Consider the following 25,318-nt stretch of genomic DNA (forward strand, 5'->3'; position numbering starts at 1 on the left):
GATCCTTCCTTCCAGAGTACTGAAACTGCTGAATCCTGAATCTTGTCTAAATCACAGTGGGTTACTTTGTGAGTTGCAGGTTTAAGATTGTTGAGTTTTTAAAATCTCAGTTTTGTTGGTGTCTTGAAGCAGGATTACATCCAAATATTTACAGTTCTTGCTCAAATGTGTTGTTATATATGGCAATGGAAGGGATGTCACTGTCTTCTCAGCAACAAGAACAAACTAGTAATATATTACTAAGTCTGTGTTATACTTACTAAGGATGTTAATTGATGAATCCTCTCAGGATTGTTTGTCTTATATTTGCAAATTTCATAGTCAGGAGCAGACAAATGGTTGGTTTTATGTTGTTTTTGAAGCAGAACTCATGGATAAGTGTCTTCATTTGTTCAAAGTGAAAACAAAATTAGCAGAGTTTGCATTACATCTGTGAATGCTAGGGAAGAAAAAGAAGACACTGAATTTACAAAGCCTACCTAGCCTATTAAGATAGCAAAAAGTAGGTTAGAGCAGTGCTTCCACTGTGAAATTGAAGAAATAGTTTTCTGCAAAAGCGGTTTATAAAGTCCTTGTTTCAAAATCATTAAATTATGTTTGTATGTTCTAGCACATGAGTTCATGGTTCCTGAAATAAGTGGTCCAGAGCGGTGATATGATGGTTTGGGTTGGTTTTTTCCCCTCCACTAGTTTGTGTTCAGTACAGGGAAGGGTTTAGTGTGGGAGGGTTTGATTTCTTTGACATGGAATGTCTGTACTATCTTTTTTTTAATGCAGCTTCACTGCACTAAATTCTGAATTACATGGTTCAGCAGACTCCTTTCTGAAAAATATGCTCAATAGTGACTGAAAGTTAAAACACTAAGAATTCTATGTAAAAGAAATGGAAGACAGTTAAACCCTTATTATATTGCAATATAAATGCTCAAAGGGGACACCATCATTAACTACTACACTCTGTTCTTGTTGTCTTAATCTGGAAAAAGATATAGTAGAACCGGAGAAGATTCTGGGGAAAAAACATGTGAGGAAGGTACAGAATAAACTGTGCCTGCTCATCCTGGAAGAGAATTGATTCAAAGAAAGATCTCCAAGACTGGAAGTGAGGTGGAAAAAGTGAATAGGCAGCATTTCCTCCTGTATTGCAATATAATCACTACATAGCATTTTGTGGGGTATAATTGAAGAATGCAAAAGTATAGAGAGATTGAAAAAATACATCAGGTCTGCCAGTGATTATTAACAATGATATTTTGATTGCAGCCTCTTACTTAGGGAGACTTATTCTTCCAAAACAGGGAGCTGGGTGAAAGTTCTAGTGTTTGCTGTTTTGTATGTTGTTCCCTGATGTGTCCCTCTCTTGTTGTTTAGGAAGCAACATACAGGATGCATGGGGTTTTCATCTAACCCAGTGTGGTACCCTTTATGTAAATAAAGGCTATCCTAGTATATGGTTGCAGCTTTGAAGAAAAATCTAAAATGTGTGCGTTGTCAGTTAACTTGCAGGACTTTGGTTAGTGCTTTAGCATGGTAATTTAGCTAGGATTATTACATTTACATTTTGTGGAGAGGAATTCACTGGGAGGGTAGGATAATGAGATATTTCAGTGTAGTAGGGAGACAATGCAGTTATCTGGGAAGTAAGTTGTACTGGTGAGAAGATCATGAGAACTAGAAGAAACAATTTTTTTAAACTGAAGTGGTGTCATCACATTTGCAAACTTTCTTGTAACCTTCTGACCACTTTACAGATCAAGGTACTGAGAAACATGAAGGAGCTGGTACTTCTGGGATTACTGATCAGGAAAAGGAATTGTCAAGCAGTGCATTACAAGCTTTTCTGGTAAGACAGGGCCAAGCTCTGAGACTTCTGATTTATCACAACTGCTAAATGGGCTTTTATAATTATTCTTCCTGTTTTCTTATCACAGTTGCAAATGTTTTAACGGGATATTATATAAAAAGTAGCACTAGTTGTGTTCTCAAGACAGCACATGAGGTTTCTGTCTGCTGTGGTGTGAGGTGTCTGAAGGGGATACTTGAATGAAGTGCACAAGATTGTGCTTAATCTTGATTCTCAAAACTTAGTAATCTTAAAAACTGAGTTAATTAGAAGCAGGTTGCTGTTCTGTGTCAGTGTTGAAAATGCATGATCTGTCTGAAGAATTAATTGCTTCAAGTTAAAAATGTTGTGTTAAAGGATTTAAAGGAACTACATGTAGTTAAAAACCAGCAACCTAACAAACCTTTTTCATTTTAGTATCTTTCTCTATTCTTTCACAAAAACTGTTGTATACTGTTCAGTCACTTTACATTAAAACATATTCTTCAACACGTAACACCTACAGGCAGTATTTGCTACTTGTTTTGTGCTTCTTGGAAGATCTTTTTGAGTGTGTTAAAATTCAGGTACCACATCTTTCAGTTTACTTCTTTGTACTGTCTCCTAATTTTATTTAGTGTAGCAAGTGACAGGAAGCGTAATTGATTTTCCTTTCAATTGTTGTGGCTCTGTCTCCACAATGCCTTGCATAATTTTCCCTCAGCAAATTTGCCGATGACACCAAGCTGTGTGTTTCGGTTGATACGCTGGAGGGAAGGAATGCCATCCAGAGGGACCTTGACACGCTTGTGAGGTGGGCTGATGCCAGCCTCATGAAGTTTAACCATGACAAGTGCAAGGTCCTACACCTGGGTCGGAGCAATCCCAAGCACAGCTACAGGTTGGGCAAAGATGAGATTCAGAGCAGCCCTGCAGAGAATGACTTGGAGGTGTTGGTTGATGAGAAAATGAACATGAGCCAAGAGTGTGTGCTTGCAGCCCAGAAAGCCAACCGTATCCTGGGCTGCATCAAAAGGAGTGTGACCAGCAGGTCGAAGGAGGTGATCCTGCCCCTCTACTCTGCTCTTGTGACACCTCACCTGGAGTATTGTGTGCAGTTCTGGTGTCCTCAACATAAAAAGGACATGGAACTGTTGGAACAAGTCCAGAGAAGGGCCATGAGGATGATCAGGGGACTGGAGCACCTCCCGTATGAAGATAGGCTGAGAAAGTTGGGGCTGTTCAGCCTGGAGAAGAGAAGGCTGCGTGGAGACCTCATAGCAGCCTTCCAGTATCTGAAGGGGGCCTGTAGGGATGCTGGGGAGGGACTCTTCATTAGGAACTGCAGTGATAGGACAAGGGGTAATGGGTTAAAACTTAAACAGGGGAAGTTTAGATTGGATATAAGGAAGAAATTCTTTCCTGTTAGGGTGGTGAGGCACTGGAATGTGTTGCCCAGGGAGGCTGTGAAAGCTCCATCCCTGGCAGTGTTCAAGGCCAGGTTGGACGAAGCCTTGGGTGACATGGTTTAGTGTGCAGTGTCCCTGCCCGTGGCAGGGGGGTTGGAGCTAGGTGATCTTAAGGCCCTTTCCAACCTTAACTATTCTGGTTCTATGAATTCGGTTTTGGATGTATTAAATAGATTGAGGGAAGAATTTAAATACTGTCTTATGAGGTTCCTTCTTGTGTGTTTCACTTGTTACATTTTTTTGCCTAGAATGTTGTTACATGTAGTTGGTCCTTAAACTGACTACAGTTGATGTTCACTGGTGTCTTCTTGAGTGCTTTCTAGCTCAATGACTCTTTTTCAATAGCTCTTTGCTCATTGGCATCCTGAAAACTGAAGGCACATGAAAGATTTGTCTATTTTCCACCTTGCCCACAGATCTACAAGCTTAAAATACTTTTGATCTGTCAATGATTTCAGCAGATCAGACTTTTAGTTTTAATACTTGTCCAGTGTATCTTGTTTATTTCATACTTTTTTCCTTGCTTTAAGAACTCCCTAAGTTCATGCAGTTGTGAAGTAGCAGCAGATGTGAGCAGAATTAATCTGCTGCCATGTTTGCCAGTTTTGTTTGCTATTGAGTTGCTTTAAATAGCTTTGTGGGCTGCCTTATTATATTTCACTTCCAATACCAGTCTTGATAGAATTACTGCAGAATTCCATATCATATCCTAGATTTTGTCTGGTAGAGTCAAGTAAAGAACTGTTGTTGGCTGAGGGAAAAATAAGTTGACCATTTAAGGGTTCAAGATTTTTAGTCCAGCCATGGTTAGAAGCCTTGTTGCTCTGACCTGAAAGCTGCTCCTGTTGAAGAGAAGCTCTGAGTGTGAACACATGAAGACGATCACTGGGAGATGAACTGTCTCAGTTAAAGAGCATGCCAGCAGTTGAATTGCAAGTCCCTATGTTTATGCATATGATCACTAGGCAATCCATGCTGTTGATATTTAGAGTTGTGGAAATACTGAGAATCAACATCCTGCTGCATCTCTCTTTAAACTGTGTAACTGTGCTTTCATAAGAGACTGAAGGAACTGGGATGGTTCTTTTGAGAGTAGCCGCCTGTCCTGGGTTCAGCAGTAGCAGTCATGTTTCTCCTTCTTGGTAGCTGGTGCAGTGCAGTGTTTTGACTTTCGGCTTGGGAACAGAGCTGATAACAATGATGTTTTGGTTTGGCCAAGGACTTTGTGAGGCTCATGCTCTGCCAGGGAGGAGGGGAAGCTGGGAGGAAGCAGAGACAGGACACCTGACCCAAGCTAGCCGAAGAGGTATTCCATACCATAGCACGTCATGCCCAGGATGTAACTGGGAGTTAGCCAGAAGGGCTGGTAGACTGCAGGGTTGGAGGAGGTATTGGTCAGAGCTTGGTCAGGCTGGGGGGGTGAGTTATCGGTCGGCTGGTGGTGAGATGTTGTATGCTCTTCCTTTGTTATTTCCTTTATCATTGTTATTATTGGTGGTAGCAGTAGTGATTTGTGTTATACCTTAGTTACTGAACTGTTCTTATCTCAACCCATGGGAGTTGCATTTGATTCGATTCTCCTCTCCGTCCCTCCAGGAGTAGGGGGAGGGAAAGAAGGGGGGGAGTGAGTGAGCGAGTTGCCTGACTGGGTTTAAACCATGACACCGCAGCATGGCAACTTTCTTGGGAAGAGCAGAAGCACCACAGAGCCTTTCTCTATTGTAATGCTTTCCTTAATAGAGGAAGTTAGGCAGGAGCACTGGAGAAGCTCCATGGAACAGCACTTAAAAAGGAGGAGGAAGTGGTCGTGGTGCTCAAGAGATAGCTTTCGATTTTGAAACGTTGACAGGGATGGAAATGAATCTGCTTATTTGGCTGACCAGATTGGAAGTAATCCTGGTACAGAAGAGGTGAAAGTGATAATTCCTGTATTGGAATTGAACAGTAGTCAGTGAAGGACCATTTAGGCTTAACATAGTTGAAAGAGTCTGGAGTTCTTTTTCATTCCTTGATACCACTAAATTCCTCCTGCACAAATGCAGACTAAAAGTGAAAGCAGAAAGAGGTGAGCCATTCTGAAGTCCTTGCTCATTAGTGAGGTCAAAGAAGGGGATTTCTCGATTAAGTCACACCTCCGAGGAGCATCACGCTTGGGTCCTAGTTTCTGTTTAGGCATGCCTAAACTGGTGATAGAATACTTCATTCAGTAGCTGAAACTTGTAAAAATATTTACACCTGTACTGTGAAAGTGACACCCTCTTTTTTCCAACCTGTGTTAAGCTGACTTCCACAGACTAAATTATAACTTGGTCTCTCCAGATGAAGTGAAGAATGAGCACAGAATGACAGGATGGGACTTAAGTAAGCAACTGCAGCTGCTCAATGTGCATGTGATGGGGAAAGATTATGAAAACTGAGGAAATAAAGAATCTTGAAACTCAAAATAGTATGATGAAGAGAAATCATAATAATGCTTCATGGAAACATCTGTTTGTAATAATCGACTACTCCATTTGGCCTTCCTCCACAAAATTCTTCTTCAAGTTTGAATATGACGTCAACTTTTAGACTTACTTCTCATACATTATAATCTGAATAAATAACAAAGGATGTGTGTAGATGTTTAGTTTGCTCCGCTTGCTGTTGATAAAGGAAATACTACTTTGCTCTTTAAACTTACAGAAAATACTTTCATCAAAACTTAATAACCAGCTAATTCATACTTTGTATCTTCTAAATGCATGTTTCTGGTATGTGTGCAATTTCCAGGCTGGCAACTATGATGCTTGTTTACAACACCTGAATACCCTTCGAGACATAAACAAAGATGACTACAAAATAACTTTGAATACTGCTGTTGCAGAGTTCTGTAAAAGTAACCAGACTACAACAGACAATTTGAGACAAACCCTTAACCAGCTGAAGAGCCAGGTAATGCAAATGTATTGACATAATACTTGATTGTGAGTACTGTTAATGGTGGTGAGATATTCCAGTGAAACAGGAATAAAATTTCTGACCCTTATCCCTTAGATTTTAATAAAGGAATAAGAAAGTAACATTACTTTTAAGCCTCTGAGTCTGTTTAATCTTTTAAGAACACTGGTTTTATAGTTACGTTTTTAGTTATTGGTGAAATTGATCTGAAGCTGAAATGTTTCAGAGATTATAACCATAGAAACACGTGCTATGTTCTTTCAATAGACAGTTCCTTAACCTGAAATAGTTTGTGAAAAAATTAAAAAAGTGAAAATGTTACTTTACTACTCAGTGATGGCTTTCTACTTAATTGTAAATTTTTTTCTGGATTTATGTGGGCAACAATAAAGTTTCTTAGCCTATAGCTCTTGCTTACCTAGCTTTAGACAGATTCATACCTTCGGATTATTTTTTTTTTTTTTTGACTCTTAAAAAATCATAGCTATTAAAAGTTTAAAAAAAACTTTTATTAAAAAGTGGTTGTTTTTCTTTCAGGTTCACTCTGTTGTTGAAGAAATGGATGGTTTGGATGATGTTGAAAACAGTATGCTGTACTACAATCAAGCTGTTATTCTGTATCATCTGCGTCAGTATACTGAAGCTATATCAGTTGGGGAGAAGCTGTACCAGTTCATAGAGCCTTTCGGTATGTACATAGAAAGAAGAGTTTTAATTCAATAACTACAAAAAGATCACTACCAGACAAGTGATTTGTAATTTGCCTGATACGGCTCTAAAAAAAGTAGGTAGGCTTTGGAATGAAGCTTATGTTTTACTTGTATCGAAGACAGCAATTGAATTTGGGGGGAAGGCACTTCCAGGGCATTTAGCAGACAAGTATAATGAAACTGAAATGGATTTTTGACATCTCTAAAAGGCATTTATGTAAATGATATGAACAAGCTAATTAAATAAATTAAAATCTAGTATTTTGAGTCATCAGGCAACTTCATGGGTAGGTGTGTTTTTGTCAGGCACCCACATTTTTAAATACCTGCATTAGGCCATACATAATTGTATGTGCTCATATCTGAATATAAAGTCTCGAGCTTTAATGAGCTCTGGCACCCTGTGTAGTGTAATTGCCATACTTGTATTAAATAACTTCAAAATCCTCATTGAATTATAGAGGTAACAAGGCTGGAAGATGTATGTGTCTCCGTAAATTACATAAATACTACTATGTTTCTCCTTCAATTCCTCCTAGTTTTCAGTATGTCTGTTTAGTAGCTATCCTGAGAAGATAGCCCAGCAGAGATAAGTTTGTATGGAATCCTTTCAAGTTCTATGGGATTCTGCATATCTGCATGGTGGGGCTTTTTTATGTGATATATGTATTTTTCTCATAGTGTTGCATAGATGCACTTTATAGTCAGGTGGTTGGTTTTTGTTTTGGTTTTTGTTTTGTTTTTTGGTTTTTTTTTTGTTGTGTTTGGAAGGATTGGTATTAGAGCTGTAAAATCAGTTTTACTTCTTTGCTTTCTACAGAAGAGAAGTTTGCCCAGGCTGTCTGCTTCTTGCTTATAGACCTATACCTTCTAACTTACCAAGCTGAGAAAGCCTTGCATTTGCTTGCTGTTCTGGAAAAAATGATTTCACAGGGCAACAACAACAGCAAGAATGGAAAAAATGAGGTGAGCTTAAAATAAGATGAGTGCCACTAAGTCTTTACATGAAATATGCTTTAACAGCCAAAAAATACTTTTATAAGACTTCTGAATTATAAAACTGTTAGATCGCCTCTAACTTCAGACAGCAACTTATACGTGTTAGTAACTGAGTTAGTTTTATACAGCAGCTGTTTATTCCCTCTGTTTCATCCTTGTCTCCTACTCCCAGGGAGCTAAGAAGTGTTTTAAGTCAGACGGTTGTGTTGGAAAGACAGTTGTTTTCATGGTCAAATATAATTAGTTTTCCTTATTTGTCTTGGATTTATGACTATGAGACTCTGAATTTGAAAGGGAAATCAGTGTCAGAGGGGAATTGCAATTGCATGCCAAAGGATAAGAAATCAAGCATTTTTTTTATGCAGTATCTGAAAGTATGAGGAATACTTTCAAATGAAATCTTTTGTATGTGTCTTCTGAAAAAAATCAATGGAATGACTAGTGGCTTGAAAGTGAAAAAAGGATATTTCAGTCTTTTCCCATTGATGGATTGTCATACTTAAGATAAAATATTTTCTCTTTAAGTATATAGTAATTCTATTGATGAAAATATTAAAGAGAGACTAGAATGTGCATATAATCCTTCTAGGTAAGAGAATTCTTAAAATGCTTCAACTGCAGAGCAACATAGTGTAACACTGATGTTAATATAGAATTCTGCTCTTCATAGGCTGTTGTGGCTGTTCATGGGTTCTGATTGTTAAGCTCGAGTTACAGGTGGGATGTGTATTTTTTGACTATTAAATAGTTTTCTTCTTGTGCGATTGATAAAAATAGCTTATGAAAGAATCTGTAAACTGAATTTAAAAGGTGACTAATAGTAACACTTCCCTTTTTCTGTTTGACAGTTGGGTAATAATACAAATAAAGATTCCTCGAATCAAAAAGCTGAAAGCGGAGCTTTAATAGAAGTTGCTAAATCTAAGATACATCAGGTAAGTGTCTGCATATTACTTATACAAGTATATTAGTTCAAGTTTTTCTTAAAAACAAGTACCATCTGCTTCACATCCAGTTCAGCATGAATTGTGATATTCTGTCTTGAATTTCATGTGGGAAACCAAAAGAATTTATTTAACTCTTCATTTTTTAAGAGCCATGTAAAGGAAAAACTGACCCAACACCAAAAGAACCCCACGATTTCAGTCCTCACAGTTTGTCATAATTTTTTTTTTAAACTACAGTTAGCTGCACTGACCTTATATCTGTCAGACCTCCAACAGTCTGAATCAGCAGAGTCTTTATTTCACTACTGTTCTGTAGAAAAATATTTGAAGGATCAAAATGCTTCTTTATCAGCATTCACTAATTGGTGTATTCGGTTTAGTAGGTGAATGTCTGGGATTAAGAAGTTAGGTTATTTTAATTAGTTTGTCATTTGAAGTGCTAGTATATGTTTGAATAGACACTAGCTGTTGACCATTGAACAGAATGTGCATCTGCTTACTGTGAATGCAAAATATATACATTTATTGTTGAAGGTCTGAATATAATGTCTTTTTAGGAAGGCTTTTTGAACAGCTTTTTACTACCTGGCTTTAAGATGCACATGAAGTATTCTGTAATAAATCTCTAGAAATAGTTCATCTTGCAAACCTGCACAAGTTCTTGGTTGGTTTTTTTTTTTTGTTTAATAAATGTAATTTTTTAACAGTATAAGGTGAGAGCCTATATCCAGATGAAGTCACTAAAAGCATGCAAAAGGGAGATCAAGTCTGTAATGAATACAGCTGGGAATGTAAGTATTCTCAAAGCTAATGTTTTTCTAATGTAAATCTGTTCTCTATCTTAAAATTGAATTTTCTAACTTTCTTTACAAAGCAAGATCTTACTGCAAATGGGTGTCTGAAATAATGCTTTATGCAGTCAGTTGGGTTTGTAATCTCTTCACCACAAGTAAAATTAGTGTAGACTTTTCTTACTTGTGCTGTTTTCAGTTGCTCAGAAAATGCACTTTATGATTAATAATTCCAAATTAACAGTGAATCACTATGTAGTGAACAGGTTCAGTTTGCTTTATAATGTAAGCAGCGCAAGACAAGTTTTAGTTTACTATGAATGTCACGGGTATTACAAAGGTCTGGTGTCAGTGGTGATTTAAATCGATTCATAAAAGATTAATTCTGTGATACGCTTTTTTTGGTTTTGTTGAAATTTGAGGCTTACCTCTTGCTAGAAAGCAGTTTCTTTTTTTACATAGGAGTTCTCAACTCAGAATTATGTCCACCATCCCAAATAAATTCAACATTAAATGAGGAGCAGGGAATGGGAGGAGAGCACTTCCCTTTTGTTGCCAGCCTCAACAGCTACTAGTTTGACAGAACTACAACAGTCTCTGTTGGCAGACCAGGAAGATCACAACCCAGGAGGAAGTTGTTGAACTCCGCAGGGAGGGAACTGTTGGGAAGAGTGTACTAGAAGACAGGTTGGAGGAAGATCCTCCTAAATAAAAAGGAGATCCTCTGCACTTAGCCATTGCCAGGACAGAGTTCTCTAGACTGGTGTTGGGTTTTAGAGCAGTAACAGTGTATGAATCATTTTGTAGTTCAGAGGAGGTGAGTGTAAATCATGTGCTCAAGAAAGAAATGCTGCTTCTTGAAAGTATTAGGGCCTAGGCCCATTTATTTTTAAAATGGCAGTAGAGGCCAGCTGTGGAGTAATCTAACATTAGCAGTGTAAATCATAAACCAAGAGGTAATTAATTGTTGTTTTCTCCTTCACAGTCAGCTCCTTCTCTCTTTCTTAAGAGCAATTTTGAATATTTGAGGGGCAATTATCGTAAAGCAGTCAAACTTTTAAACAGTGCAAACATTGCTGAACATCCGGGCTTCATGAAAACAGGTAAAATAGAAAACCTTCATCCTGCGAGCACTTAAATGTGTAGTATAATAGGAGTACCCATAGATATTAATATAAAGCATATTAATGATTACTTAGGAAACTAGGCCCTGAATATCATGGGTTTATATGCTGTATATGTTTTAATCTTTCTTGTTGTGCTTCTTCATGTAACACTGTTGTGTTTTTCACTGAGTGTTCTTCTAGAAAATGCAGCAGTTGTCTATGAAAATGAATTTGTGAAAGTGTAACTGTAATATTTGCAAGGCTCATCTATGTGTCTAAATCATGACATGAAACAAGTAGCGATGTACTAGACCTAGAAATGAGATTTCAGATTATACTCAAAGAAGAGAGAGACTATAGCAGTTATAATGATGATTGTGGGGAAAATGCTAATGTTCCATGAAGTGTTTGACTTCTATTGTATGCCATTTTACATTACTTTTATATCTAGAAAGTATATATGTGTAGACATGTACAAAAATTTACCAGCACATCAGTGTGTATAATATTTAGATACAACAGTTATTCATATACTATAAATATATATTCTGTGTTTGCATACTGTGTATGGTATTATTTAAATATATTTGAGATTTTAGTAGACTGTTTAAAGCATCAGTTAAAAAATGCAGTGAGAAAGCTGTGTTTGGTGTTAGGATTTTAAAAAAATCACTTGTACTGTAAAACTACTGAATTCTAAATAATTTTTTTAAATTCTGTATTTACAGGTGACTTTAATAGAAAGCATTCAAAATATTTCCATAATGCCTATTCTGGCATATTTTGACACTTCTTTTAGAATTTACTGTAACTTACCTTTCTGTCAGTTTTTATATTTAAAGTTCTCTTTATAACTGAAATTTTTCTGGAAAGTTTTATTTTCATACACCTTTTTTGTACAGTAGAATGTTCACTTAATAGTCTTTCTAGGTTATGATTAAAACATTGGTTAAGTTGTTAATAGTGTATTTCCTGGTGGTTTGGATTTTTAAGCTGGGGTTTTGTGGGTTTTTTTTCTATCCATGAAAACCCTGTAATGCTTCAGTTACCAGCAGGTAAGAGTTTCATTTTCTGTCCTTTGTAATTTAGAAGGAACTTCTTACAGTGTTACCTGAACATGATATATTTAGGAAGGAGAGTGCATTTCCTGTTTGTTTTAGGTTGACATATTTGTTTATTTTATAAAATTTAGGCAGGTAATCTCACTTGAGAATTTCCTTTTCACAAGAGCCATCTGTCAGAAAACTTGAAGTACTTGCATGCTAAGCTGTATGAAAACCTCCAGGTGAACTTCTGTAGCTTGCAGTCTGTCATACTGGCTTTATACCTGGTTATCCTAAAATATGATGCTTGGTAGCTGTAAATCTGGCTGCTTCACATTTCAGGTCAATTGTGTACTAGAACTAGAGTGGTATACAGCAATGTAGGTTATTAAACTGCTTGCAAGGCAGAGACATAACTGCATAACCTATGAACATCTCACTGAAGAACATGTTTAGTAGACTACCATAGCATGCTGACCCATGAAAGAGTGATGGGAGCATTTTACAGGCTCAGTGGTATTTTTCAGTTTACAGAAATGGTCTTTTGTTCTCTCAGGTGAATGCTTAAGGTGTATGTTCTGGAACAACCTTGGCTGCATCCACTTTGCAATGGGAAAGCACAATTTAGGAATTTTTTACTTTAAAAAAGCCTTGCAAGAGAATGATAATGCATGTGCACAACTAGGAATGGGCAATTCAGATCCAGGTAAGGCTTTTAAGAGATAAAAACAGATGGTGAGAGGGGAAAGTGAATCAAGAAAGCAAATGATAGGAGCTTTCAGTAATTACCAGCAGAATTCCTGTTTCATCTCTTTGTAGGGGAGCAGGGTAAGGAGAGTGAGAATTTTGATTGTAACTTGACTTCAGAGTACAGTTGCTGTTGCCAGAAATAGATGATGATTAAATAGGTTCTTTTTTTTTCTGTTTTCTTTGATGTGTCATGGGGCTGGGACAGTTACTTCTCCCTTGTTCATAGTCTTGGGCCATCAGTCAGGGGGATGTGACAAAATAAAGTTCCTGTTCTAAAGTTTCTTTAAAATCTAGTTACTATCACGCGTTACTGCTTTTCCCATTCCTCCCCTGGCCCCGTATCGAAGTGCAGTCTTAGGCAGCAATGTCAAGATAGAAAATGTTTCATGCTTTGTTACAGCAAAGAGGTTTTCTTCTGGAATTTATATGATTAACAAAAATGTGTATTCTCACGAATCTGGGAATCAGTATTTTTATGTAATGTTTAGCTTGAGTGGTTGGCATTTAATGAGCTTCGACCTTTATTAAGAACACAGAAAAAGAATATTGAGCAACCTTGGTCTAGTGGAAGGTGTCCCTGCCCATGGCAGAGGATTGGAACTCGGTGGTTTTAAAATGCCCTTCCAAGTGAAACCAATCTATGATTCTAATACAATTAATTTGGCTTTGATGTGGAAGGAGTACACAGAGGGAGGCTAGTGGATTTTTGTGATGAAAGGGGTTTGGTTTGGGGTGTTTCCCACAGCTTCTCTCCTCCTCCCAGTGTTACGTTTCTGCTCTCCCAAGCTGCACATCCAATCTAATGTAATATTTTCTGCAGGTAAAAAATTTTCAGGGAGACCCATGTGTACACTACTGACTAACAAACGGTATGAGTTGCTCTACAACTGTGGAATTCAGCTCTTGCACATTGGGAGACCCTTAGCTGCCTTTGAATGCCTGATTGAGGCAGTCCAGGTTTATCACTCAAACCCTCGTCTTTGGCTAAGAATAGCAGAATGCTGCATTGCTGCCAATAAAGGGGTAAGTAGATTTGCAGATTCCTTATTTTGATTGTAGTTATGAGAGGCATGTGATCACAGAAAGGAAGAAATAGTACCTTGGGTTGGACTATACGTTTTAAAGGCCTAATGTTGCAACACCTCTATGTAAATCCGTATTATATTTGTGTGTATGTGTGCATTTGCATTTTTAATCTGAAGCTGCAATAGGTGGAGGAAAGCCACCACAGAAACTATGTCTTGAGACCCAGTGTTCAATTAACTTTTCTAAGATCAGAAGAATTTGAATAGGCTATATGAAAGATTGGCTTGAGATCAAACAAAAGCATGTAAGTGCCTGTTAGAGCTGCTCCTCTATAAAGTGACAAGTTTTTTGCTGGAGACACTGGTTAAGTTTGGTTTTGTTTTGGTAATTTACCATCACAGCCCTTTGACATTACAGCTCATAATCTGAACGGGTAGTCCTAAATTGGTTTGCAGCACATTGGATTTCCCAAAGTCATCTCATGGTTTACCTTCCTTGAGCAAAACTTGTGAAATAATTTTAGAAATACAAAGTTTTTTTTCCAAATAATAAATATATTATTCTCTAATAGACATCACTTTATAACAGGAAGCAATATGGTCTTACTGCAGTTAATGCTTTCTACTTAAAATGCAGATACTGACATTATTGGTTTGATTTACTATTTATGGGTATTTTATGATGCCTCATACTCATTTCATATTGGTTGCAAAATCTTGGGGTTTACGTAAAACATTTATGTGGTAAGATATAATATATGGTACATATTTTTAATATATACCATATATGATTTTACATGCGGTTTACATAAAATAATAATATGTAAAATATATAATATAATTACCATAATGTAATACTAGATAATATATATAATATTATACTAATATAAAATAATAATATAAAATAATAATCCCCATGTAAAATCATATGTGGTATGTATTAAAAACAACAAAAATCCAGCCCCACAAGTTAATTCTTTTGTGTGTGTGTATGTGTGCGTGTGAATATAAGAATTGAACTTGCTCAAGACTTTTTCTCTGTGCTAATTTCTGTACTGCCAAGGATTTCTGTATCTGGATGGCAGAAATAACGAGGTGAGATTGGAGTCAGTGACCATTTGTGTATCCAAGGACAGAAAATTGTTGTGGCTGCTCTGAAGGTTTGATAACTCACTTCAAGGCTTGATGCACAGAAACAACTTTGATAACTTTTTTTGCTGATAGTTTGAGGTGGAAGGGTTGTTTTTCTTCCTTTGTTTCAAAAATGTTTCACTGAAACATCTTAGTTTTTTATGTTTATACTCTGGGGGTTGCATTTACTGCTTTTGAAATGATGAGGTTCTAGCTTAAATCTTAGCTGGAGTAGTAGGAGAAAACATGCATCTACCTAGTAAAGAGTCTTTGTCTTTAAGGCTAGATGCTACAGTGTAAAAGGCATAACTGAAAGTATGTTGCTACTGTTTTAACAGACAGTAAGGTTGGGGGCTTATGTTTTAATAAATATGGTTATTGGATCAGATTGGTGAATAATACTGTTTTAAAAAAAGAAAATATATAGCATATGTCCTAGAACTTTATTGGAAGATGCAGACTCTTGTAGAGGACAAGTATGTGGTTATAGAGAAGCTTCCTTCCTGGGATGTTCTTAATTAATTATTTACAGGTTTTTTGATGTACAAGTGATACAAACTCTTTAAAACTTATTTTCCCTTTTTTAAGGAATTAATTTGCATGAAACCTCTGCTGATGATCTTTCCTTCTCTTCATGCAGCCAAAACTCTTCAAAGTTCATTTATTTCCTCACTCAGTTACTACTAGAGGTTGAGAAGCAATATTGTAGTGTGCTTAGCCTAAAACTGGCATAGACTGAGGAAGCAGAGATGAACCTTTTTCATCCTGAAGTAGTCCTGATCACAGCTGCTGGGGAACTGAATCCCTAGCTGCTGAGGTTTGTCATTTCTCTGCTGGCAAAGTTTGTGGAAACCTGCTGACAGCAGATGTATTGCATGTCATCTGGGACATACTGGTTTTAACCTGTTGATCCATGTCTATTTAGGATAAGCCTGTTTGTTAAAATTCAGAGGGATTGGGACAGGATTATTCATTCTTAGAGCAGGAAACTGCACCAAAATAGTATGTTTGTGAAATTAAAGAGATACTGTACTCGATTCCCTGTGAAACTGTCATTCACCCTTGTGTGTGTGTGATGATGTAATCTGTAACTGAATGATCCCATGCAGTTATTTCCAGACTGTGCCCATTTCACTCAGTGCACAGGGTGTATGGGATTAATTGAACAAATGGTTATATTGACTCTATTCCCCCCCATCTGAATTCTCTCTTCCCTCTCTGAGTGGCCTGTGTGCCTTATTTACTGCACATTCCTCAAATCCTTCAAAATAAAAAAATCATAACTTTTCCATTGGGAATTTCAATGGTGCTAATTATTTTGGAATCTCTATTTCAGCAAATGTAAGGAAGATATTCACAGCTTTTTTATAGGAGAGGTTTGCTTATATCCCCATTTCACAGACACAGCATTGAAGTTTCAACTGTTGGGCCAGATGATGCCAGGCTTCTGAAGGGTAGCTTTCTCCCTGCTACTGATGTGATGTTGTGGTGTACCAGACAGCTTGAATTCATGTCACAAAACCAGCTTGCTGCTTCCTAAATTTGTAATTGTACAAATTGTACAAAAAAAAATGACCTTTCATTAATGTTGATGTTTTCGTTAATGTTTTGTAATGTTAATGTGTTTGGTTTTCTAATGTTAATGGATGCCCTTAAAGGCAAAGGAAGTGTCTTTAATTTATAAGATAGATTTGCAACATGACAAGTGAGGCCCTAATATCAAAGGTGTGTTTAATTTCATCTTGTAACTCAATTTGCAATAATCCTTGATATCTAAGCATGGATTCACAATTATACTCTGGACACCATGCAGAAAAGAAATTTCACTGAAGCTAATCTTCACCTGCTTTAGTATTTTAGTTTATAAAATACACATGGAAGATGATTCCCTTCTGCATTTTTTCAACACCTCTTCTAAAATGTGCTGCATATCCAAACTCATTGTATGTATCTTTTTATTTGACAGTAAATGCCATCATGATGTCAATAATTTTTCTTTACAATAGATTCTGATAAATTTTCTAAAAAGTGATAGCTATTTAAAGTACAGTTTTTCTTTACAACTGTGACACTTCATCACTAATTTTACTTACCAACAAAGTTGTTAAGATGGTAAAACAACCAAACCTCAGTAGATGTAGTGTAGAGAGCTTTGAGTTCTGAGACTGACAGTTAGAGTGATTTTAAGTTAGTCTTAAATGTCTGCATACTCAGAAATCTGTTAGTTTAATGTAACTTTGCGTATGTTGTGTTTCAGCTTCATGCTCCCTGTGGAACGGTTGAGGAAGCTTTTTTAGAGGGTGTTTTGAATGCTATGTAAGCAGGAAGAGAAGTTGGCAAGTTTTGCAGTGCCAATTCTGAATATTATTTGTCAGATCATGATTTCCTTTTTGATATCCCTGCAGTTCTTTTAATATGATTTGGTTCATTGCTCTTTTGCTTTCAAAACAGAGGAGAAACTAGGTCGGTAGGCCATCAGACAAACTGTCAGAACTAATCGGGGTTACGCTGTGTGCAGTAAAATGCCTTTGCAACACAAAGAGAATAAAAGGTGCCTGATCCTTCATGGTACTCAAGATTTCAAACTGTACCCATATAAACTATTTATTCTTACATTTTAGCAGCTTCAAACTTCTCTTCCAGCTTTCACTCATTTTGTCAACCTTTCATTCAACAGCCTTGATATTTTAGTCCTTTTTTTTTTTCTTCCTTTCAGACATCAGAACAAGAGACTAAAGGTCTTCCAAGCAAAAAGGGAATTGTGCAATCTATAGTAGGTCAAGGCTACCACCGTAAGATAGTCCTAGCATCCCAGTCAATACAGAATGTTGTTTATAAGTAAGTAAGATTTCAGTGGGCTGTTTATTTTTGTTATCATAGCCTTGTTAAGGATACCTGTCTGTTTATCAGGCGTTTTCAAAACTGTAATGGAATAACTGTTCATTTTGTAATTATTAATAAATATAGGGAAGACAGAGGCATGCTAAAATGTTTGAGGAGTCCTAACATCATGTGCATGCCTCCTCTATGGTGGCCAGCAGAGGGCCCAACTGTGTATCTGTTGTAACTAAGAGGGATTAAAGCTTAAAACTGATTTACCTCAGATTCATATTTCTAGTTAGCTAAATCTTTCCCCTTTTTCTCACTAAAAAAATACATCTTTTTCACTAATCCACTTTTCTAAAGTTCAGGGAGAATCTAGTTGCTCTGCCATAAAACTTCAGGAAGTGAAGTCAAGAAAACCAAGACAACTTGTAATTGTTTTTGAGTCTCCTCACTCTATTTGGGCATCATGGCATACTTTTGATAAATAAGAATAGCAAGATACATACACCTTCATAAGTTAAATTTGTTATATTAAAACATGATTTAATTTTTTTTAGGATAAAGTTTTCTCTGCATTCAGATCTTTCTGAAGCTCTGCTTTTACTGTTTTAGTAGGATTGCTATTTGTTGGCTAACTTCTGTGTCTCTTTAAGCGATGGGCAGTCCTCAGCAATACCTGTAGCAAGTATGGAATTTGCAGCAATCTGCCTAAGAAATGCCTTGCTGCTGCTCCCAGAAGATCAGCAGGAGCTAAAGCAAGAAAATGGATCTAAAACTAGTAATCAGCTGGGGGGAAATACAGAGAACAGTGAAAGCAGTGAAGCATGCAGGTAAACAGAATTGCATATAAACCTTTCTTTCTGTCTCTGGGCTGACAGTCTGTGTCTGCTATCTCTCCTGTTTGGCCAGCAGAAAAAAATAACGTGTAAATTCTCTCAGTAGTGTTGGGATATCCAAGGATATTGTTTAGCTGTTCATTGTTTTAATTGCTGGAATGCTAGTTTAAGACTACGAAACTGAGTTAATTCGTACCATTCGTAACAACTTTAATCAATGAGACAGTGGCATTCATTTTTTTCCCTGGCCATCTTTTTTTCTGTGGTGCAAATGTTATGTTTTCCAACACCCTTCCACTGTGCATAGTGGTATTTCTCTAATTATAAGTGAACTTTCACATGTTACAGTGATTTTATGTGTGTGTGCGCGTGCACCATGTACTTCATTCAGTATGAAAATGTCTGGCAACTCAGTTGTAAACATTTCCCCATGATCTGATTTGACATTCATCAGCCCTAGTATGCTTTGTCAAGTTTGTTTTAGACTAGAAATGAGAAACTAGATTTAGAAGATTAAGTAGGAAAGCAGCATGGAGCTATTGCTTAATAAATCGCTATTTACAAAAAAGAGTTTTTTCTTAAGCTCTTTTTCTCCTTAAAGATTCAGAAAAAGTAACTTGTAGGCAATATCTGTCAAATGTAAACATTAAATAGCAGGAAGGTAGTTTTGGTTTGTGTTTTCTTGTTTTGTTTTTTGTTTTGTTTGTTTGTTGTTGTTTTTTTTGTTTTTGTTTTGTTTTGTTTTTTTGGTGTGTGTTTATCCTGGTGCATCCAAAACTTCTTTCTGAAGAGTAACTTTTCTAGCCATAGCCTGTGCTTTCACTAATGACCATTTTGAGAAGGGAAGAGTTACAATAACTAATCTGTGAAAAGTGGCTATGTTAGAACTTGAACTACTTAGTAATAAAATACCCACGATGTTTTTGTCAGACTCAAGTACAGATAAATTTTAAGAAGATAGGATCCATTTGTCACCTACCAAGGATTTACTGCACATATGCTGTGTTGCATAGGCACAGCACAGCATACGTGCAGTGTGCGAGAGACACAGCCTCTCTATTCTGAGGTTGCCTGGAGGCAGGCTATGGCTAGGGGCTGGTGGCTGTTACTGCTGCAACCATATTTAAAGTCTATTTACTGTTCTCTGTAACCTTCTTGTCCCAATGACAGTCTTTCCTGACAAGTTACTAAATGACTTATAAAACTCTGGGGGTTTCTGTGGTTGATGTTTTGGGGTTTTTTTGTTTGTTTGCTTTCTTCTTCTTTCCTTACTGAGATTGGCGGTTGTGAACTAACTTTCTCTGGCAAGCTGTATGCAGCCCATTGAGATGAAGCTTCTCAGGTTTAAATGAGAGGTCAATTTTAAGCTTATGGGGCCCACTAAGGGGCAGTGATGAAAACAAAATGGTGACCCTTACTCAGACAAGACCTCCTTTTTTGTTTTGGTTGCAGGGTGGTGGTGTTTGGTTTTGTAGGAGTGAGGAAAGGAAAACATGTGCTATATGGGAAGATACTTTACTACCTTTGCTTTTAAAACCAGATGCTTCTTCAGCTTAAAAAACAACACAACAGCAACAACAGAAAAGCCTCCCTCATATCTTTCAGTTCTCATTGCCAATTTCAAAATATCCAGCAACAAAGCTGGCTGTTCTTGAATGTGTGTCACGTTCTGAAAGATTCCCTAGGAATTTGTTACTTCTGACAGAGGAACCTCCATGAGAAAAGAATAAAATGCATAAGGCATTTGAAGAAAATCACACTAATTGAGCAGGATGCTTTTGGAGCAAATGCCACCAATTGAGCAGGCTGATTCTGAGGCAGATTCTTGCTTATCCACAAAAAACAGTAAACACTTTGAACGGTTAAGGGTACTTTTTAATCTAATTTTTGGCAAAGCCATGAAGTATCTACACTACAACAGCATTGAGTACAGTTTTTCTTGGTGTCTGTTGCTTTCCGTTTTGAAGGTCTAAGTTGGAAGTTACCTGTTTGTAATAAGTAGATATGAAGCTGCATCAGTTTAAAAGTTCGTGTTCAGTGGACAGACTCTTCTGAAATAATTGTAAAAATTAAGTGCAGCTAGAAGTCTAAAGTAAGGTGCAGAACTTTGTGTGTTATCTTTCTAGATTCTTTATGTAAGTAGTTTTTAAGATATCTGAGGAGAGAACTAGTTTACTGCTTTTCTTACAGGCTGAAACAAAAGAGGCTACCAATGCAGCAAGTTCTGTGTCTCTCCAGTTTAAAGTTCTTGTCCTATTGAGAAATAACTCAAGGCTGTGGAGAATGGTGTGGGTTGTTTGGTCTGTCAGTCAAATCCTTCCCAGCAAATGTCTTTCTTCTTCCTTCTCACACAGGATGGTTTGGATAAGAGCATGTGTCTCAATTTCTGCATAGCTTCATTTCCCTGCTTTTTAGGCTATAGAATTTTTGCTGTCCTTTAAATGGAGTGAATAAATATTGATGCTTATTGCACTAAGTTTTTTTTAATTGATTATTATTTAGTCACTCTTTAATACACTGTTTTTATTCTAGCAATAAAAGTCATGAAGGGGATAAATTCATTGCAGCTCCACCTTCTTCACCTTTGAAGAAACAAGAATTAGAAAATTTAAGGCAAGTAAATAATATAAAATTATTATAAAATATGAAGCTGTGCTATGATTCTGGAGTCATTCCTAGCTTTTTGTTTGTTTGTTTAAGCACTTGCAACACTGAATTGTAGCTGTTAATCTAAGGATGCCTCTTTTCAAATGTGTGTGCTTCCTTTCTTCTGGGCTTTCAGTTCAAACAAATAGAAACCATCCAGAATTTCAATTCAGAAAGTGGATTTGTCTGTTTGATCCCACAGTTATAAGCTTAGCACTATATGTTGTGCAAAAATAAAAGACTAAGTCCCATAATGACAAAGCTGAAAACATGACCATGGCTACTATTCTGGTAGGTGGAATAGGTGGAATTACTGTGTGGTAGCTTTTCTCTTTAAGGTCTTGATAAAACTAGTTTGGAATTCAGCCCCCACAACATTGTATACTTGTTTGATTGGGGGAAAAAAAGGAAGTGGTGGAAGCAGCTACGCTGCTTTTAGATGAGAATGATGCTCCTTTCAGCAGCAGTGAATCAATAGTTTGCATTTAAGAGAAAGAAGAGTTGCTGGTGTCCCGGCATTTGACTTCCTCACCATGGGAGAACATAGGTAAAATTTGACTGTAGATTTTTTTTCATGTTCTCAAAGGTATTTAAGTTACTTGTTCAGTAGTCTGAGGGCTCTCCAAACAGAGTAACTCCCATGTGTCTAAATAAGTATCGTGTTATCTGGAAACCTTTTATTTTTCCCCAACAAGATTATCATTCCCTGCCAATGTTAACTATTACAGGTGGCTGCCAGCCTGCTGAAAATCTCTCTTACTATAAAGCATCCACCTGTTTAGGAAAAAGAAATCTGTTTTAAGTTTCCATTATGAACAAAGCATACAGTAATTTCCTACAGTAATTTCCTACTTGAACTCTTGGGTAAACACTCTGTTCCAGCCTAAAACCCAGGTAACCTGTCTTTTATAATGACCAGCTTAACCTTTGCTTTGCTCCACTCATTTAAAAGCAATTTAGCAGGAATCTGTAAGGAGACTTTAGTGAGACCCTGATTATTTATTCTGAAGTGGTACAAGAGCATGCAACTCCAAATAGAAAGCACTGGATTAAAAACAGTGGTTGTGGTTTTGGTTTGGGATTTTTTTTTTTTTCTCTCCTGACTGTTGAAAATGTGGTTGCTGCATGTCAAAATTACATGGTGTCACTTTATGATTTTCTTTTTTAATATATAGTTTTTTCTTTCACAATCAGCTGTTGTATCTACTGATGAAACCTGACAACATGTCAGGAGAAACTTAATCAGTTTAGCAAGAATTACACACTTCTGGTAAGGAACATCATATAAGGAAAGGAAAAGCATTGGTTTGCTATTTTGCCATGCTAGCTTTGGTGGTTAAACCCAGAGGACCAGACATCCCTAGAATGCTTCTGCTAAAACTACTTCTAAGTTTCTGTAGACAGCTGTGAAAAGCAAAATACGTTATGCTCAAATGTTAGTGTATTCATGTAGACTTGTTCACTAAGGAGCTAAGTGAGAAAATGAAAATTCTTGTCTAGTCAGGGAATATTAAGAAAAAATACTGAACGGTGGCAAGGATTATCCTGAGGAATAGGTGTCTATTCAATTCAGTTCTTTTCTGTGAAGTCACTGGATTATAAAAAACTCTTGCTTCTAGAACTGAAACAGGCAACTCAAATGCTTTTTTTGCATCATTTTGTACAGGTGCACATCCTCCTAAGAGTTTAAAGTGATTGACTTTGCCCCTTAATAGTTCTTAAAAATTAAAAATACCATGTAGAAAAGGCTTGTGTGTCATATGTATTGTTTGGTAGTTGAGCAGATCGTTCTCACATTAAGCAATAATTGCAAGGTTTTAAAAGCACTAAGCAGAAGTCTGAGGACACCAAGCATTGCTAAGAATTGATGCATAGGCAGTAGTAACTCCAGGTTTTTCTTCTGAGTTTCTTCTAAACAGTTCTGCTCCTTGCTGCTTCTCATCCTCTGAGATGCCAGTTCCTCTGCTCTGCTCTCAGCCTGTGGTATGTTTCACCACACCGGAGCAACCCAACACTGTTGGGATATATCAAGAGTAAAGGAGGTCTGGTAGACCACAGTGCTACTAAATTTGAAATTTTGTAGATTGTATTGTGAAAGTTGAGATGGCTAGCAACAGCCCTGGTTATAGCCCTTTTCTCCCTGCATTGAACAACTTTGTGTGAGAATGTTGATTTTCCCCTACCGAGCAGCTAGAGATGAAGGAATAGTTTGATCACCTGCTTTGTCCTGAAGAGAGATGGACTGCAAACCCTTGATGTAAGCCATATGATCCAATTGTACCTTCCCCCACCTTTCTTTTGACTCTTCAGCCCATCATTATGCTTTATTTTATTTTCTTGCATATTGTTGAAGTGTGCATACCCTAGTATTGTATATCATATTCCAGGACAGTCACTGACATTGCTGATAATTTCACAGGTAATACTGTAAGGCCCACGATTACCCACTGATATACCTTGTCTCTTCTCCCCCCAGCTGCCTAGTTTTGCCTCTTTTATCCACTTAAAAGGTTGCAGTGGGATGTTTGGCCCTGTCACAATACTGAAAGCTCAGAATGCTAATCATCCCATGGCTGTTTATCTCTCTTCTTCCTCACTCTCAGCCACTTTATAGTTCTTCCTCATCTCCCCTTTGCTGGTGCTGAATTTCCCCATTTGACTAAGCACCTTCTGCATTCTGTATTTCTTAAAATTTTGGATAGTATTGTCTGTGTTGAAAGGTAAAAAGCAGAGAGGTTATAGCCACTGTTGTGCTCAGCTAGTAGAAATTATCTCACGTTAATGATGCTTTCTGAACAGTTTAGAAGTGCCGTTTTTGATGTCTTCATAGTAAATTTTGAAGAACTAGATTTGCTCTGGCTTGCCCTTTGCCTGAGAAATAAGCCAAGTCAGACGGGGAATTTGGGTTCTGTAAGCTTTCAGTCTGTGTGGGCTGACAAATCCTGTTGCCTAGACCTACACAAGAGGCTGTTTGACATAATCTGGCAGTTTAAAAAAAAAAAAAAGTTTTTCTTTTTCCTAGTGCAAAGGCAGTCTTATTTTGGGCATGCAGAGGCTCACTGATGCTGGAAGAGTGCCATGCTCAAAGGCAACCTGTGGCGTTTTGTCAGAATCCTGACCAGGGTGAAAAACTAGTTTGTCTTTTCCCTTGTGCAATTCTTCTGCTCCGGTTAGCTGTCAGGTCTCCTGGAATCTCCTGATTCCAACAATGGATCCAAGTGTGCAAGAACAGTACTGCAGGGAAGAAAGCCTGAATGTTTTCCTCTTCTTTAGATGGCTATAGCTGAAGAATCTTGCTCAGCTCCTACAAGGCTTAAACAGTGATGGGTCTTTAGAGCAGAGGAGTAGGTTTCAGTTTTGCTGGGCTAACTGTTGTGTGATTGGAGTGTGTCTTGTGTTTGAGTTCATGCATTCAGACGTACAAAAAGGCTTTTAAAATGTTGTGGGAAATAGAAGATACCTATTGGTATAAAGGCCAGTAGAAACCAACTCTGCATGCCTTGACTTGTATTTAGCTGGTGATGCTTTGCATCTCTGCTGGTTTAAAAGCTGTGCTTCCTTGGGGCAGAGATGAAAAGAGGCTGTTTAGGAACAGACTTATTACAGAAAATTAAAAAGAAAAGAAGTTCCCTTTACCCTCCCTGGTCATAATCTTTCAGAAATATTTTAGGTTTGAGATTTGAGCTGGGGAAGCTTTCCTCTCCCTCTCTCAAGCTTTTGTATATGTTCAGATTTAATGTGACATCTGGGCACAGTGCAGAGGAAGTGGGGGGTAGGGAGAAATACTGGAGAAGCTTCTTATCCTGCTTGTGTGTAATTAAGGAGCATGCCTCCTGGGAAAGGGGAATAAAGGCACCCCAGGTCCTGCCACGAATTACATGACTTATTGCTAGACTGAAAATGGGCTTGACAGTTGCCAGAAGGTTGGCACGGTAATAGCCCACCTACCAGCAGGAGAGTCGAAGGCTTTCCTCCCATTGCTCCCAACATGAGACCTCACTAAGAGGATCTGCTCTTCCTCCCTGGAGAAGGACAGTCTGCTCACAGCAAGGTGTCTCAGGCAGAGGCTTGTGCCTTTAGGACAAGGCAGCCTGCATTGAATAATGTCTTACCAAGTGGAAAATAACCCCAAGTGCCGTGTTTGGGAAGGGAGAGGGCAGTTATTACAAAGTGTGAAGCTTGGCCTAATAATGGCATCCTGGCATAGAGTTATTGTTTGGAGATTGAAAATGCAAGTAGTTCCAATTTTATTACAGAAACTGCCAGAGATTTGGGGGTTT

The 25,318-nt window shown here is 37.5% G+C and overlaps 1 protein-coding gene across 4 annotated transcripts in view; it reads left to right on the forward strand.

Moving 5' to 3' along the window:
• The window catches only part of CNOT10 (CCR4-NOT transcription complex subunit 10), a 35,894-nt gene that overhangs the window by 3,729 nt on the left and 6,847 nt on the right, over window positions 1-25,318 (forward strand). For all 4 annotated transcript variants that reach the window (XM_062603555.1, XM_062603556.1, XM_062603553.1 and 1 more), the window contains 12 exons: window positions 1,752-1,843; window positions 6,061-6,222; window positions 6,766-6,916; window positions 7,759-7,904; window positions 8,786-8,872; window positions 9,592-9,675; window positions 10,661-10,778; window positions 12,381-12,530; window positions 13,395-13,597; window positions 17,447-17,568; window positions 18,210-18,386; window positions 20,925-21,005. In XM_062603555.1, coding sequence (XP_062459539.1) covers window positions 1,752-1,843; window positions 6,061-6,222; window positions 6,766-6,916; window positions 7,759-7,904; window positions 8,786-8,872; window positions 9,592-9,675; window positions 10,661-10,778; window positions 12,381-12,530; window positions 13,395-13,597; window positions 17,447-17,568; window positions 18,210-18,386; window positions 20,925-21,005 — 1,573 coding nt within the window. The remainder of the gene's footprint in view (window positions 1-1,751; window positions 1,844-6,060; window positions 6,223-6,765; window positions 6,917-7,758; window positions 7,905-8,785; window positions 8,873-9,591; window positions 9,676-10,660; window positions 10,779-12,380; window positions 12,531-13,394; window positions 13,598-17,446; window positions 17,569-18,209; window positions 18,387-20,924; window positions 21,006-25,318) is intronic.

This window comes from Pezoporus occidentalis, unplaced genomic scaffold, assembly GCF_034315485.1.
Source record: "Pezoporus occidentalis ecotype Australia unplaced genomic scaffold, CSIRO_AGI_Poc_V1 ctg80, whole genome shotgun sequence".
NCBI classification, from domain to species: domain Eukaryota; kingdom Metazoa; phylum Chordata; class Aves; order Psittaciformes; family Psittacidae; genus Pezoporus; species Pezoporus occidentalis.